This window comes from Neopsephotus bourkii, unplaced genomic scaffold (assembly GCF_033783945.1).
Source record: "Neopsephotus bourkii isolate Nb327-2 ecotype Australia unplaced genomic scaffold, CSIRO-AGI_Nbou_v1 NB_1765, whole genome shotgun sequence".
Classification (NCBI taxonomy): Eukaryota; Metazoa; Chordata; class Aves; order Psittaciformes; family Psittacidae; genus Neopsephotus; species Neopsephotus bourkii.
Genome location: NW_026902239.1, coordinates 9,318,179 through 9,331,889, shown reverse-complemented (window position 1 = coordinate 9,331,889; position 13,711 = coordinate 9,318,179). Strand labels below are relative to the sequence as shown.

The window sequence follows — 13,711 nt, the reverse complement described above, 5'->3', positions numbered from 1 at the left end:
TAGAAGCCAGCACTGGAAGTTGAATAGTTCAGATGTTCTTTCTTATCAGCCAGGAACTGGCATGTTACTAAGCAATTATTTCTTTGCTCTCCGTACAATATCTAGTTTGATGTAAAATGTTTTGCTAGCAAACGTTGCATGATGGGTTATGAAGAGGTAGGAGAGAGGTTGTTTTTTTTTTTAGGATAGTAATGTAACATCCAATACCATATGATAAGTGAAGTACATGTAATGTGCTAACTCTTCCTTCTCCTATTTTAGGGTGTAGTCGGAGGAGTCATGATAGTAACTCCAAACAATATCATGTTTGACCCACATAAGTCTGATCCTCTGGTAATTGAGAATGGCTGTGAAGAATATGGGCTCATCTGCCCCATGGAGGAGGTTGTCTCAATCGCTCTCTACAATGACATCTCTCACATGAAGATTAAAGATGCATTGCCATCGTAAGGAGTGTTCTTCCCTGAGCTTAAGTTTACAGATTTTCAGTAAGGGTCATGCATAAAGAGGGGGTATGGGGAGGTAACAGAAGGAAAGTGTTTTGATGCAGCAGAATAAAACAAATCAAGGGAGGAAAGTGCCAGCAAAGGAATGATTCACTTGTGTTGTTCTTACACTTGCTTTTTAGAACACTGCCGTGGCATTAAAGAAAAATGGGTCATGAGTGTGACAACCAGTGTGCAAGGGAGATGAGTAAAATGCAGTAATTAAAAGCATTGGTGGCTTGCCATTGTTGGGCTCTTGCACCATCTCAGTTTGGACCATTTGTTGTGTTAACAGGGCTGTTCTGAGAGGAATATTTAAAACTTTTGAAGATAATAGCCACTTTACCTGCCATCTTCAGGACTTTTGAGAAATACCGCTCTGTGGAATATTTCCACTTCAGAACCAGAAACGCATTGATAGTTACCATTTATAATACATAATACTTTCTGGGGTGGACTGCTTTTATTTATGCATAGTCTAGGCACTGCTTATGTATTTGTTATAAACAAGGTTTTGTCACTGTAGGCAACACCTCTTTGGTGGTGAAATTCGTCTACTTCTGTCCATTTTCTCATTTCAAGAAAAATGTTCCAGATATTTGTTACACCCATTACTAGAGTGTTTAGTACCCTCTTAGTAACCTTTAAGTAATGAGAATCTTGTGTTCTCATTCACCTCAGACTTCTTAGTGGCAATGAAGAGTTCAAGTTGTATGAAGAGTTTTCCATTCTGAAATGTTTTATGGTTGTCCTGCTTTAAAAACAGGTCTTTGGGGAAGTCTGCATTCAAACACTACATTTGAGTGCTAGAGAAAAAATAAAAGGAAGAAACTCCAACTCCTTTGCCTGTTACTCTTTTGCAGTAAACATATTCAAACGGTATACAGCTTATCTATGATTTGCTTTCTTCTCAAAAATACATTTGTGCTGACTAGGGAAGCATGGGTGGCATGGGAAATAACTATATTAATATTGTTCTGAGTTAAATCCCAGCAGCTGGATACATGTCCTGTGGTTTTTCAGTTACTGAACTTCTGATGACTTGCACATTGTTATTACATGCATACCATTTCTTCACCCGTGTGGCATGTTCTGCCAAATGGCTTACTCCTTTTATTTTGATATTATCTTTTTTGCATTTTTCTCCATTTTCTTTCAAGTCACTTATTTTCACTGATGTATGTTTATTTTGGAGAAAGTAATTTTTTATTGCATTTCAGAGCTTAAGTTGGTATATTATTTAGTTTTTCTTTTCCAGTATTTTTTCTGTTTCCATTTTGCTTTTAACATCATATGTACATCCGTCATTTTCCCTGACAGTGACATACCAAAGGATCTTTGTCCTCTGTACAGGCCAGGAGAATGGGAAGACCTATCTTCTGAGAAAGACATCAATCCTTTCAGCAAATTCAAATCCCTTAGCAAGGAAAAGAGGCAGCAGAATGGGGATCCATGCATTGCTTTGGGTGCCAAACAGATAAAGCCTTCAGATAAGGAGAAGTCTGCTGATTTTGAAGTTCTTCAGTCCTCTGAGAGTACAAGCTCAATCAAGTCAAAGTCACTGGAGCTTCCCAACAACATCACTGCCACTGAACATTTGGAAAGGTTTGCTTTGGATCCATGTGCAGAGGAACCTTCTGGGGAAAAAAATGCTTCAGATATAAAAACCAAAGAAAAATCCCTTTTGGGAGTAGGAGAGGATGACTTCATTGAGCTGGAAAAGACATCATCTCATGTGGATAGAGGGTTGGACAAGAAAGGCTCAGTAATGGAAGGCTTGCTGGCTGACCCCAGGGAGTTGGGGAGAACTAAGCAGCAGGTAACCAAACACACTACAGAAGTCCAGGAGCGATTGACAGTTGATTCCTTGGAAAAAAAGGACAGTGTTGAACCTAAAGCTGACTTAGACTTAGAGCTGTGTGAAAAGCAAGATGTTATTCCAGAAGTAAACAAATGTGTCAGTTCCCCAACAGGTAAGGTGGAAACTGCATTGGACACTAAGAAAGAGCTAGAAAAAGATAAACTTATTGAATTTTACCTCAATAAGGATGGGAATGGGTCTCAGTCATCTGAAGACTTACACAAGGCTGAAATCCAGAAAGGTGAAAACAATAAAACAGTTGGCATAGACCTTACACTTAGTTGTTCAAAGTCCCAAGCTAATGAAGTCCATACAGTTAAAAGTATGGAGCTTGATTCCTGCTGTGTTGAAAGGAAAGAACCTTCATTAGAAAGCAGCTCAGCAGCAGCAGAGCAAAAGGATCTGAAAGAGTCTGTGGACTCTTCATTAGTACCAGCTATAGACAAGACCTGTCAAGAAACACAGTTAGACAATCAATCAGAAATCAGACTATGGCTGCTGCAGAAAATTCAAGTGCCAATTGAAGGTAGGTCTCTGGTTATCATTGTTTCCTCTGAGACTTGGACAGCATGATGATGGTAACTTTTGAATTGATAGCCTTCTGCTCTGAAGTTCATGTTTCTGTAATACCTGCTTTATTCTTTGACTCTTGCATATTTTGTTTTTCATCATCTCCTGTTTAGAGGGAAAACAACCCTTTCGAATAGCCTGAAGTTCTAGTTTGATAAATAGCTTGTGAGTATTTTCCATATTCAGTGATCTGTGTTTATATAGAATCATAGAATAGTTAGGGCTGGAAAGGACCTTAAGATCATCAAGTTCCAACCCTCCTGCTGTGGTCAGGGACACCTCCCTCTAAACCATATCACCCAAGGCCTTGTCCAACCTGGCTTTGAACACTGCCAGGGATGGAGCATTCACAACCTCCCTGGGCAACCTATTCCAGTGCCTCACCACCCTAACAGGAAAGAATTTCCTCCTTATATCCAATCTAAACTTCCCCTGTTTAAGTTTTAATCCATTACCCCTTGTCCTATCACTACAGTCCCTAATGAAGAGTTCATCCCCAGCATCCCTATAGGCCCCCTTCAGATACTGGAAGGCTGCTATGAGGTCTCCAAGCAGCCTTCTCTTCTCCAGGCTGAACAGCCCCAGCTTTCTCAGCCTATATAATTTACCTCTGTTTACTGGCTTTAAGGAGAAAATGTCATTCAGTTACATTACTGACAGGATGTCCCTGTCTAGGGGAATCATAGCCTAGGAATTGTCACTCTGTATTGGTAAATTTCATTGCTTCAGTGAATTCTCTCAGTTAATATCTGATAGTATCTGAAGTAGCAGTGTGTTGCTGTTACTGGGGGTACCAAAGTATTCTTGACACTAATTGCATCTGTGTAGTGTCTTTCATGCTATGGAAACCCTTAAAGAAGTGATAAATAGGAATATAGGTAGAGTCTTACTGCCTGATCATTTTGTCCTAATTGGTTTTTGGATTATAATAAATAAAATTCAGGCTGTTACTGGAAAGCATAAACAAAATAAGATCTTGGTTTAGGTAATGTGTACACATATTGCTATTTCTACTGCAGCCTGGTGCCTCTAAGCACTAGTCCATCCTGAAGCACTGATGCTCCTCTCCTAGTAGTTTAATGAACCACTGGACATAACCCTTGATTCGTATCAGCTGGTGTGAGATAATTAGAATGGAAGTTTTAATTTTAAAATCAGTTGTTCTTAAAATGACTTTCCTGTTTTTTGGAATAGTGTGTATCTTGCTAAGTTGTGTTTGGTGATAGTTCCCTGTGGGGGAAAAAAAGGCTGTATGTGTACACCTAAAATGAAGGAGGCAACCTCAGTATAATTGAGGCTATTGTTTAAGAAGCAATTGTTTGTTGCACTAGCTGCCTAAGGAACTTACACTGCTCTTTTGCTTGACCCTGTGTTGTGCAGACTAAAGGTGTTAGTGTGGCTGGCTGACCGTCAGAGTTAAGGAGCTGATCAGGCTTTGGGTGCATGTGTGCAGGGTTACCCTTCAAGTGGAAGGGGTTCCTGAGCCCAGTCAAACCCTGTCCCCATTACTTGCCTGCTTTGTGTGCCATTTGCACTCAGCCTGGTCATTTTACTGTTATGATTTATCATATGCTATTCTGTACATAGCTGCACAGTTGAGAAGAATACAGGCTGTGAAGAAATTGGGATGTACACAGTTTAGGATGAAGGATTTATTAAACCACTTTTGCCACTGAATGACGTATCAGGTGTGATTCTGTGTATGGTGCCTCTGAGTATTCCTTTGCATAAGATTATTAATCTTTGTGATAATGTTTTATCATCTGCAGTATTTGTACTTGCCTGTGAACAGCCCATTTCTCCTGTCTCTTATTTAGATATGCTTCCTTCAAAAGAGGAGAAGAGCAAGACTCCTCCAATGTTTCTGTGCATTAAAGTAGGCAAGCCTATGAGAAAGTCCTTTGCATCTCAGAGCACCACCATGTCTCAACAGTACAGCAAAAAGATAAAGCAACCAGAGTACTGGTTTGCTGTTCCTCGGGAAAGGTAAGCTGGAGTGCCTAGCACAAGAATGTGTTTGTCTCTTAGTTTTGGGGTTTTTTAAAATGTGTAGTGTTTTCTAGAATTGAATCTGACTTTTCCTACACGGTCCAAGGTGTGAAATGCAGCAAGGATGCTGAGATGAGGGGAGGGGTACCCTCATTTCATTGTATACCAGCGATAAAGCAGTATTTATTGCTGGTTTAATGTGACTCCCAGTGGGGAGGAAGAAAGGATCAGGTGCTACTTGGAAGATGAAAAGAGGGGTATACGTGCAGCTAGTATACAATAAAATCACTGAGGGGTAATCTGGGTTTCGGCTGTAGTCTGAGAAGGGAGGGAAAAGGAAAAATGGGAGCAGTGGCAAGAGAGGCAAGGAATCCATTAGGGTGCCAGTCCTAAAAAAATTGTTATTTTGTATGAGCAAAGGGCATCATGTGGAAAAGGGAAACACTCCCAGCTGAATGGGTGTGGCTGTGTCTGCCTTCAGGCCCATAAAAAAAAGGTACCTTCTTTCACAATAAAATCCGTTAACGTTTTATGTGCCTGTAGGTGTTTATGAATGCCTAAATAGTACTGTAACAACAACAACAACAAAGAGATTAATGTGTAAAATCACACGAGAATTTTCACTGGCAGTGAGGAATCAAATCCTTGGTCCCTCTGTTCCCAAAAGGCAGCTAAAGCAATTTTTTAGTGTTGATGAACCAAAACAAGGAAATCAGTGATCACACTTATGGTAAATTAAATTCCAGGAAGGAAGAATCTGAACTGGAGATCCAGCATAGAGGTGTCTCTTTTAACATTCAGTAACTTTTTTCTTTTAATAGTTTTCCAGATTATTTAATTTCATTTTCAAATTTGTAGCATGGGTGTTGACTTAAGTGTTTATTTCCTGTATTTTAGAAATAAGTGTTTTGAACAGACCAGCAGGGAGGAGGACGCAGGGGAGGAGGAGGAGAAATTAAATCCAGCTGGAATGTGGCCATAGGGAGTGTAGCTGAAGATAGCTTTTGTTTTGCTTTCTATTTGCTGAACCACTCCTTGGCTCCTTGGGGATTGCAAAAGGGCAGGTTCAGAAAATTCTAGGTTGAAGTGTGAGTAAATACTTAAAGGAGTTGGAGTGATGCTGTAATATAACACAAGGTCAGTTTATTGCTTTGGGATAGTGTGTCTAATGTTGAATAAAGCTGCTGAGCTGAAGAGAGGTTGTCTCTGATCAGTTAAGCTTCTTAACACAAACTTGGAAAAAGACTTCTCAACTTGTTTTTTTATGGGCAGAAATTTTCTGAATAGTGAGGGAACCCTACCCATATATAAACAGTGATACTGATTGGTTTTCAGTTTTTAGAATGAGGAAAAAGTAATTCCTGCCGTGGGATGTTTCAGCAGTGCTTGGCCATGCTGACTGAGAGGCCAGATCTTTGATGTCCTGGCTGCTGTTCAGATCTTGATCAAAATTAGTGGTGAATGTAGCATGGGTTGGGTCATTTTGATACTATTCATGCACACCTGTCTTAACACCAGAGCGGTACATAAAAAACCATGTAGAACTTGGGACAAAAATTAAAGGCGAGACTCATTCCTTCCTATTAATGCAAGACATTGTCTGCTTAACAAGTCAGTGTGTTCACCAAAAACTCTAATGCCTTCCCAAATCAAAATGCATCGTTTCTTACCTGCCCATGATGTTCTTGCACCAGTATTGAACAGTACAAATTTATCAGTGTTGCATCTTGACTGTGCCATGGACAGTAGAGCATTTGGGATTGCTTTGCAATGTATTTTTGATACAATTTATCAGAATAATTTACTAAGTTTAAAAAAATCTGTAATGAAATTTATGTATGAAAATAACAAGATTACTATTCTTGTCTCATTGCCTGTAAAGCAGCATAAATGAAACACTTTTTGTCCAGTGCAGTCGTGGTAGCTTGTGAAGCATCTTAACCTTTCACTGTAATTAGAAGAAACCCCTAAACTGCACACAAACATATCCCCCAAAAACAAAATCCAAAACCAACCAAAAAAACAAAACCAAACCTGGACTGTGTCATTGTGAGGAAATGGGTGTGCATGCCTGTAACCACTGTGTAAGTTAAATCTTCCTTTGTTTCACATTTAATTACAATTACGTTTTTCCATGATCTCTTAGTGCTTCTGTCATCAGTTGTGAAAATGGCTCTATTTTGAGCCTGGGCTCCGTAGCCCACTGCTCCCAGCAGAGCTGTTCTTGCAGACTGCTGCTGCTTTCCTGGTCTTGGCAGGCTTCAGGACGGCTGCACTGGGGTGGAGATGTACTTCCATGGAAGCCTCTGGAAATATTATTAATACTGAGATTAGGGTGATAATCTATAAAAGCTGCCAGTAAGTCTCATCTGCCTTTTGCAGCTGTTGTAGGTCATTTCTCTTCCTACATGCCTTCCCATAGGCATGCATCACCCTATGACCCGCACAGCACAACTGAGTTAATCAGTGACTAATGAGCTGCTTTGTGCTGCCTGCTTGATCACAGTGGTGCTCACCTTAGCACGTAATGGGGGTGGTGGGCATCTGGAGCTGCCTTATATACAGATTACTCTGGGTAGGGCAGCTTCGTGTCAGGTTCAGCTGAGCAGAGAGGACACTAATAGGTTGATTCTTTTGCTGAGAAGTTTTGCAATGGGAATAGCTTATAGTATTAGAAGGTAAGTCTGTGCGTGCTCTTACTATGTGGATTTACATTTAAATGATCTGTAGATTTTCCACCCTAGCGGATTTTGAGTAGTAGTAGATCAGTAATTATGTCACAGATGTATCCTCAAGGTCTTGCAGAAGTAAATGCCTTACATTAGGGACAGAGATAATAATGTAGAATTTGTTTATAAATGTACGTCCTAACAAATAATTTCCTCATTTTGACATTGACTAGTTCTCAGTCAAGAAGTAAATCTCATTTATTATCTATAATACATATTTGGCAGATGGGTTTGTTTTATTAATATATAATTTGCATCAGTGTCGATATAAAAGATACTGCATCAAGTTCATGCTGCTGAGAGGGCATCTGCTTTTTAGGAAATTTCTTTTTTGAGAGAAGGCAGATTTTCAGCGAGGAAAAGTAACAAGGGTTGCTTCTCTTTTTCAGTCTTTGCTTCCTGCCCCAGTGATACTTTGTGGGTTTTGGTTTGTTGGTTGGTTTGAGGCACTGGGTGAGTTTTGGTTTATTTTGGTTACTGTTCCTGTGGGGTTTCCTTTTGTAGAGCAAGATATTGCTTGGTTGTGACTCCTGTTAGTATCTAGTGCGTAACACCCTGTAGTTGATAGGGTTGAAGCTGAGATCTGGAACAACTTGGAGCACAGCTAGGTGGAGTGAATACTTGTGTGATGCTTCCATGCGCTTACAATAGGGCTTTGCATAAAGGGACAATAACTAAGGTTGTCCTGGTGCAGAAGCATCAGTCTTCCATACTTCTGTTAATGGAATGGAATAGGTAGCATAAAGCTTAGACTCCTTTTGAATTAGCCTCTTACAAATAGAGTGCTCATGGAATCCTGATAAATAAGGTATCTGACTATACAGATGAAACCCATTTGTATCTATAGCTTAATATATTACAGTGAGGGCTCATACAAGTCTGGTTAAGCTCATATAAGCATATGAGGGCTTATGATACCTTAACCTTCTTAAGATTCATGAATGATCATCATCTAGTCAGGCATGTTTGTAACAAAGTCATAGGACTCCTGATTTAATTCCTGTTTCTAGGCCAGTAACTGTGTTTGGACTTTGAGCCTTTGTATATTTATCACAGGATACACACAACTCCACTCTCCACCCCCAGACACAAATGTGAAGTAGCACACACACCCCCCCCACCCACCCCCCCGACCTGTGACTGACCTGGAGACATCAGTTTTGGAAAACTGGTTTGCCTCTTCCCTCAAAGAAGTCAGATATTGTTGATCATCAGCAGAAATGGTTGTGGTGATGACGTCAGTCATGATATTTATGATATTTATGTCAGTCATGATATTTATGATATTATGATATTTATGTCATGTTTTTTACTCTTTTTCTACTGAATGTATATAATTCACTATAAACCTTTTCTTTCCCTCTATTTTATGTTATGGTATCTGTGTGTGTGTGTTAACTGTGAACATTTTTGTGAGCGTATTCACTTTCCTTTTAATTTGGCTACAGCTGGAGAGGGAAATCTCTCTTGAATCAGTTTTCTGTCTTTCGATTTGTATCTCCTAGGTTGTTTTTTGTATTTTCTTTCTATTTTAAAAAGTTTTCTATTACCGTCTTTTCATCTTGACTGCTTTATTTCTGGAGTGATTAACTGTAGGTTTCTGAAGTTGTTCCTTTCTAAGTACTTTCTGTTTTACTGATGTTCCTCTGTTAGTGCATGACAAACTAATAAACATGATCACCAAAACAGCTATTGAGCTCTAGGATAAGTTTCTTCACAAATGTCAAGTTGACTGTAAGAGAGTTCCTCAAGCAGTGGGCTTTCTATTTAAAAACTGTCTCCAATTTTTTTCCATTTTGTAGCTTGAAAACACTACCATAGCATACTGTTACAATTTTATTAACAGAGCGGAGATGTTCTGCATCCCCTTTGAGAATGACCTCACTTCTACAGTCACCTGTTTCTCATTTTATGCTGCTGCTTTGTAAAGCTGGAGGGTCTGGGTTTATTTAGCATCTGTCTGTTGTAGAGGAAAACTTAGTTATGGGCTACTTAAATAAACTGAGCATATGCAGGTCAGGGGGACCTGACAGGAAATATTCTGAGTGTACAGAGGACGTTGGTTGATATTATTGCAAGGCTGCTTTCTATCACCTTTTCAAAGGTTATGATCACTGGGAGATGTCCTTAATAATTGGAGAGACAAATGCTGCAACCATCTTCAGAAAAATTGAGGAGGATCTGGGGGCACAGGGCAATCAGCTTCACCTAAGTCCTTGGAAGGTTATGAAGCAAGTCCTTTTCCAAGCACATGGAGGGCAAGAAGTGATCAGGAACAGCTAGAGAAGATTTACCAAAGGAAAATCATTTTTCTATGAGCCAGATAAGTTTTCTATTTAAGATGGCCAGTTCTGTGAACAAAGGCAGAACAGAGGATTGGTGTTTTACTATGACCTTAGTAAGGCTTTCAACACAATCGCCCATAATATCCTTAGAGCCAAATTGGAAAGATTTGACTTAGACAGGTAGACCACCAAGTGGATGAAAAACTGACTGGACCATTGGGCTCAAAGGGTTGATAGCTAGTCTGAGTGGCAGCCAGGGGCAAGTGGTATTCCTTGAGGATTGATACTTTTAAATGCCTTCATTGGTGACATGGACATAGTGACAAGACTGCACTGTTGTCATTTTGGGGGATGACAGCAAATATGGGGAGTGTTCATATATTGGAGGGCAGAGCTGCTGTTCTGGGGGACAACAACAAGGTGGAATGGGCTGATAGAAGCATCAGGAAGTTCAGAAATGGCAAATGCCAGCTTGTGCACCTGGAATGGAGCAGAGTATCTGGTGAATAACTGGAGAAAATTCCAGTGTCATGCGTATTTACTGTCTTTCTATCTGCTCTCTTTAGTTGGGGTTTGATTTTTTTTTTTTTTTTTGCTGGCATTTCAACTTCTTGTGCAGTGGTTTATGTTCCTATTTGAAATTGCATGTGTTCTTTTTAATTTTAATATACTACATAAATTCCTTCTGCAGAAATTGTTTCACTGTTACGGATGCTGTCAAAGAACATCTCGTGAAAGACAATTATAGAGAGCTGACTACGTTTATGGAAGTGTATACACTGCTGGTACTATATCGTTAGCAAAGCTGTTAGTAACTGCTCTTTTTCATAATGCTAACAGAATGAAGAATTGTTTTGTGGTTAGTCTGTCTAACTTTTAGAAATGTGGCATATGCTACTGGTGACATGGCTTGTTTTATGCAGGAGTTCAAATTAAATAAATGAAGTAAGTTTTTATGGACTTGGCTTTTGTGAGTATGACCTAATACCACTCAGTTTGACTTCTTAATACAAATTGTATGGGACTGGACAAGCCACCCACTTTACCATGATGCTTTGGCTGTGCATATAGCAAAGGGAGAAGAAAAATACATTGTGGGGAGTGAAAGCAGAGAAACCTTGAAGTGCTTCAGGCTGCCAGGTGGAGGGAGCTGTTGCATTTTGTGGAATGTGAGGGTGGAATTCCACAGGTATCCTGTTTGTATAGTTGTCCCTTTTTTGTCATTGGGCAAAACTTCTGTAGTACCTGGTAGTCCTGTGTTCATGGACCACTGAACAACAGTTGTCTCCTCTTTTCTTTATAGGGTGGATCACCTGTACACATTTTTTGTTCAGTGGTCACCAGAAATATATGGGAAAGATGCCAAAGAGCAAGGTTTTGTCGTGGTAGAAAAGGAGGAGCTTGATATGATAGACAATTTCTTCAGTGAACCCACTACTAAAAGCTGGGAGGTGAGTGCTTTCTGCCTGTACATGAAGCATGTGCTATCAAGTGTGCATCCTCTAAGAATCTAGGCAATTGTTCTTTTGATGTTTATGGCATTTATAATGCTTGCTGCTTCATATAGAAGTCTCCTCAATACTTCTATCTCACAAATGTACTTGTATTCCTTCAGGCTTCCTTCTCTCCCTAGAAATAGCAGGCAAATAACTGGGAGCTCTCTAGGGTCAAACCAGCTGAAATTGTGTAAATGTTTTGGTTGTGTGATGTTAGCCTTCTGCAAAACTATACAGGTGTTATGTTGTCAGTGTTGCCAAATTCATGCTTATATGTGCTAGAAGCAAAATCTCAAAAATGTATATGTACACATAAACACCAACAGAGATATCTGTGTGCTGGTTAGAATGGATTGGTATGTGGTGATGTGCCAGACCCTTGCTTCTCAGGTGCACGCAGCAATACCATTTGAGTGTTGGTTGTAAGATGGATAAATTTTATCCTTGGACTTTGGCTTTTTCGTATGGGGGCTTTTGCAATCAGTTTTAGCTAGTTGGCATGCCTATGTTTATCTGTCTGTCTCTTGAGCATACAAAGCCTAGTTTCTAAGGCAGATAAGCTTGCAAACATTTTTTTAATGATGCTTCTGAATGCTGAAGCACTAGCTGTGCTAAGGATTATGGGATAAACTAAAAAAAGAAAAGGTAAATCCCAAAGTGGGGAATCTCTTGATGATGAATTAAAAAAAAAGTCTTAAACATAAACTTTTTTTTAAGGTTCTACTACCTTTTCTTTTTTCTTTTTAGGTTTTTTGGGTTTTTTTTTTTGTTTTGTTTTTTTTTTTTTAGAATTTCTAACTTCAAGGTGTGTTGTCCCATTCCAAAACAGAGCTCGGGAGTGGGGCTTGTCATTTAAGATGTAGCAGCATAACCTCTAATCCTAAGTAGCTGTTATTTTACAGTTCTATAGTTTCTTAATGTTGGTGTTTTGTGAACTGCAAGATGGAAAAAAAGAGTCTTCCTTGTTGGGCACAGAGCTGAGTGTAGTCATATACTGCACTTCCTTGTTTTGCTCAGAGCTGCGTGCAGTCATATACTGCACTAGATTTCACTGTTCCAGTCTTAATTTCATGCTATTTTCTTAAAGCCAAAATGAAAGCTAGTGTTCAAAAGAACAGAGTTGTGAGAAGTCTGGGCAGCCTGGGAGCTTGTCTCTCATTGTTTTATTCAAATATGTATTGGGAGAAGTATTTTCTGGAAACTGCTTCTAAAGGTGTGTCTCTTTTATTTGTGAGATATTCAGGCTTTACAAATTTAAAGTATGTCTGCCAGGAAATCCTTATCAAAGTCCAAATTTGGGCATGCTTACTGTGGAAGTTTCATTCTTCCTTGTGGGGAAACAGAAAGTGTGACTGTAGAGAAGCATATAAGCAATTTTATCGCAGCGTGTCATTGGCAGTAGCCATCTGTCATGCTTGTGGGCAAGAGCTCTTACCATTAGAGCAGGGAAGTGTAGTGGATACTGCAAAATAAACTGTTAGATGATTAAACGGAAACAAATGCCTTTGAATATTCAAATTTTTTACTATGCCAGACCTGACCAGGAGGAACCTTTTGTGGAGGTATGTTGAACTGTGTCCCTGTTTGAACAGCCTGGGTCTGATACAGCACTTCTGCTCTAGTAAAAAGTGTGTTTCGTACTGAGATGAATTTTAACTGGGTATTCAGACCCCAGGTAGCTTGCTTTCTCAGTCCCGTAAAATCTTCAAAGGATTTTGTAGATCCAGTTTCTGTAGTAGTTGATTTATTTTTTTTTATCTGTCTCTGAGTTTGTGTGGCCTGTAAATACCTAATCTTGCAGGTACCTTTTTTTGCAGTTTTTGACTCTGAGCTTCATTCAAATGTGTGCTTCAGTTACAGGCTGAGCAGGTACTCATGCAGTGAAGAGGGGGGCTTGACTGTCTTTGGAGTCAATTTCTATTCACAGCTCCATTAGTATGTTTCCTGTGGTTGCCTGTGTCAGTAAGTTTGGTTGTATTTTGCTACAGATACCTATTGTTGTTTCATTTACTGTAGTACTTCACCACTATCACTATTCCCCCTGGGGTAAACTATTCCTAGAAAATAAACTTTGAAAGACAGATACTTTTAATTTAAGATGAAAAAAGGTGATCATTAACCAAAAAAAATAAAAAAAATAAAATAAAATAATGGCCTGGGAGATGAGGAGGGAAGGCAAGCCATTCAGGAGGCAGAAAAAGAACAAGGATAAAAGCAGGAAGACCATTTTCCTTTAACAGTTCGTTGCTTTTTAAAAAGAAAAAAAAAATAAATTATTTTTGTAGTGCAAACCTTC

At 39.4% G+C, this 13,711-nt stretch overlaps 1 protein-coding gene across 7 annotated transcripts in view; it reads left to right on the top strand.

The window, feature by feature from the left end:
• The window catches only part of NCOA7 (nuclear receptor coactivator 7), an 84,429-nt gene that overhangs the window by 63,359 nt on the left and 7,359 nt on the right, over nucleotides 1-13,711 (top strand). For 4 of the 7 annotated variants that reach the window (XM_061378407.1, XM_061378408.1, XM_061378411.1 and 1 more), the window contains 4 exons: nucleotides 262-446; nucleotides 1,806-2,872; nucleotides 4,734-4,902; nucleotides 11,223-11,370. In XM_061378407.1, the coding sequence (XP_061234391.1) occupies nucleotides 262-446; nucleotides 1,806-2,872; nucleotides 4,734-4,902; nucleotides 11,223-11,370 (1,569 nt within the window). Of the gene's footprint in view, nucleotides 1-261; nucleotides 447-1,805; nucleotides 2,873-4,733; nucleotides 4,903-11,222; nucleotides 11,371-12,332; nucleotides 12,978-13,711 lie in introns of those variants that run through there. The other 3 variants (XM_061378410.1, XM_061378413.1, XM_061378414.1) reach the window with 3 other exon arrangements.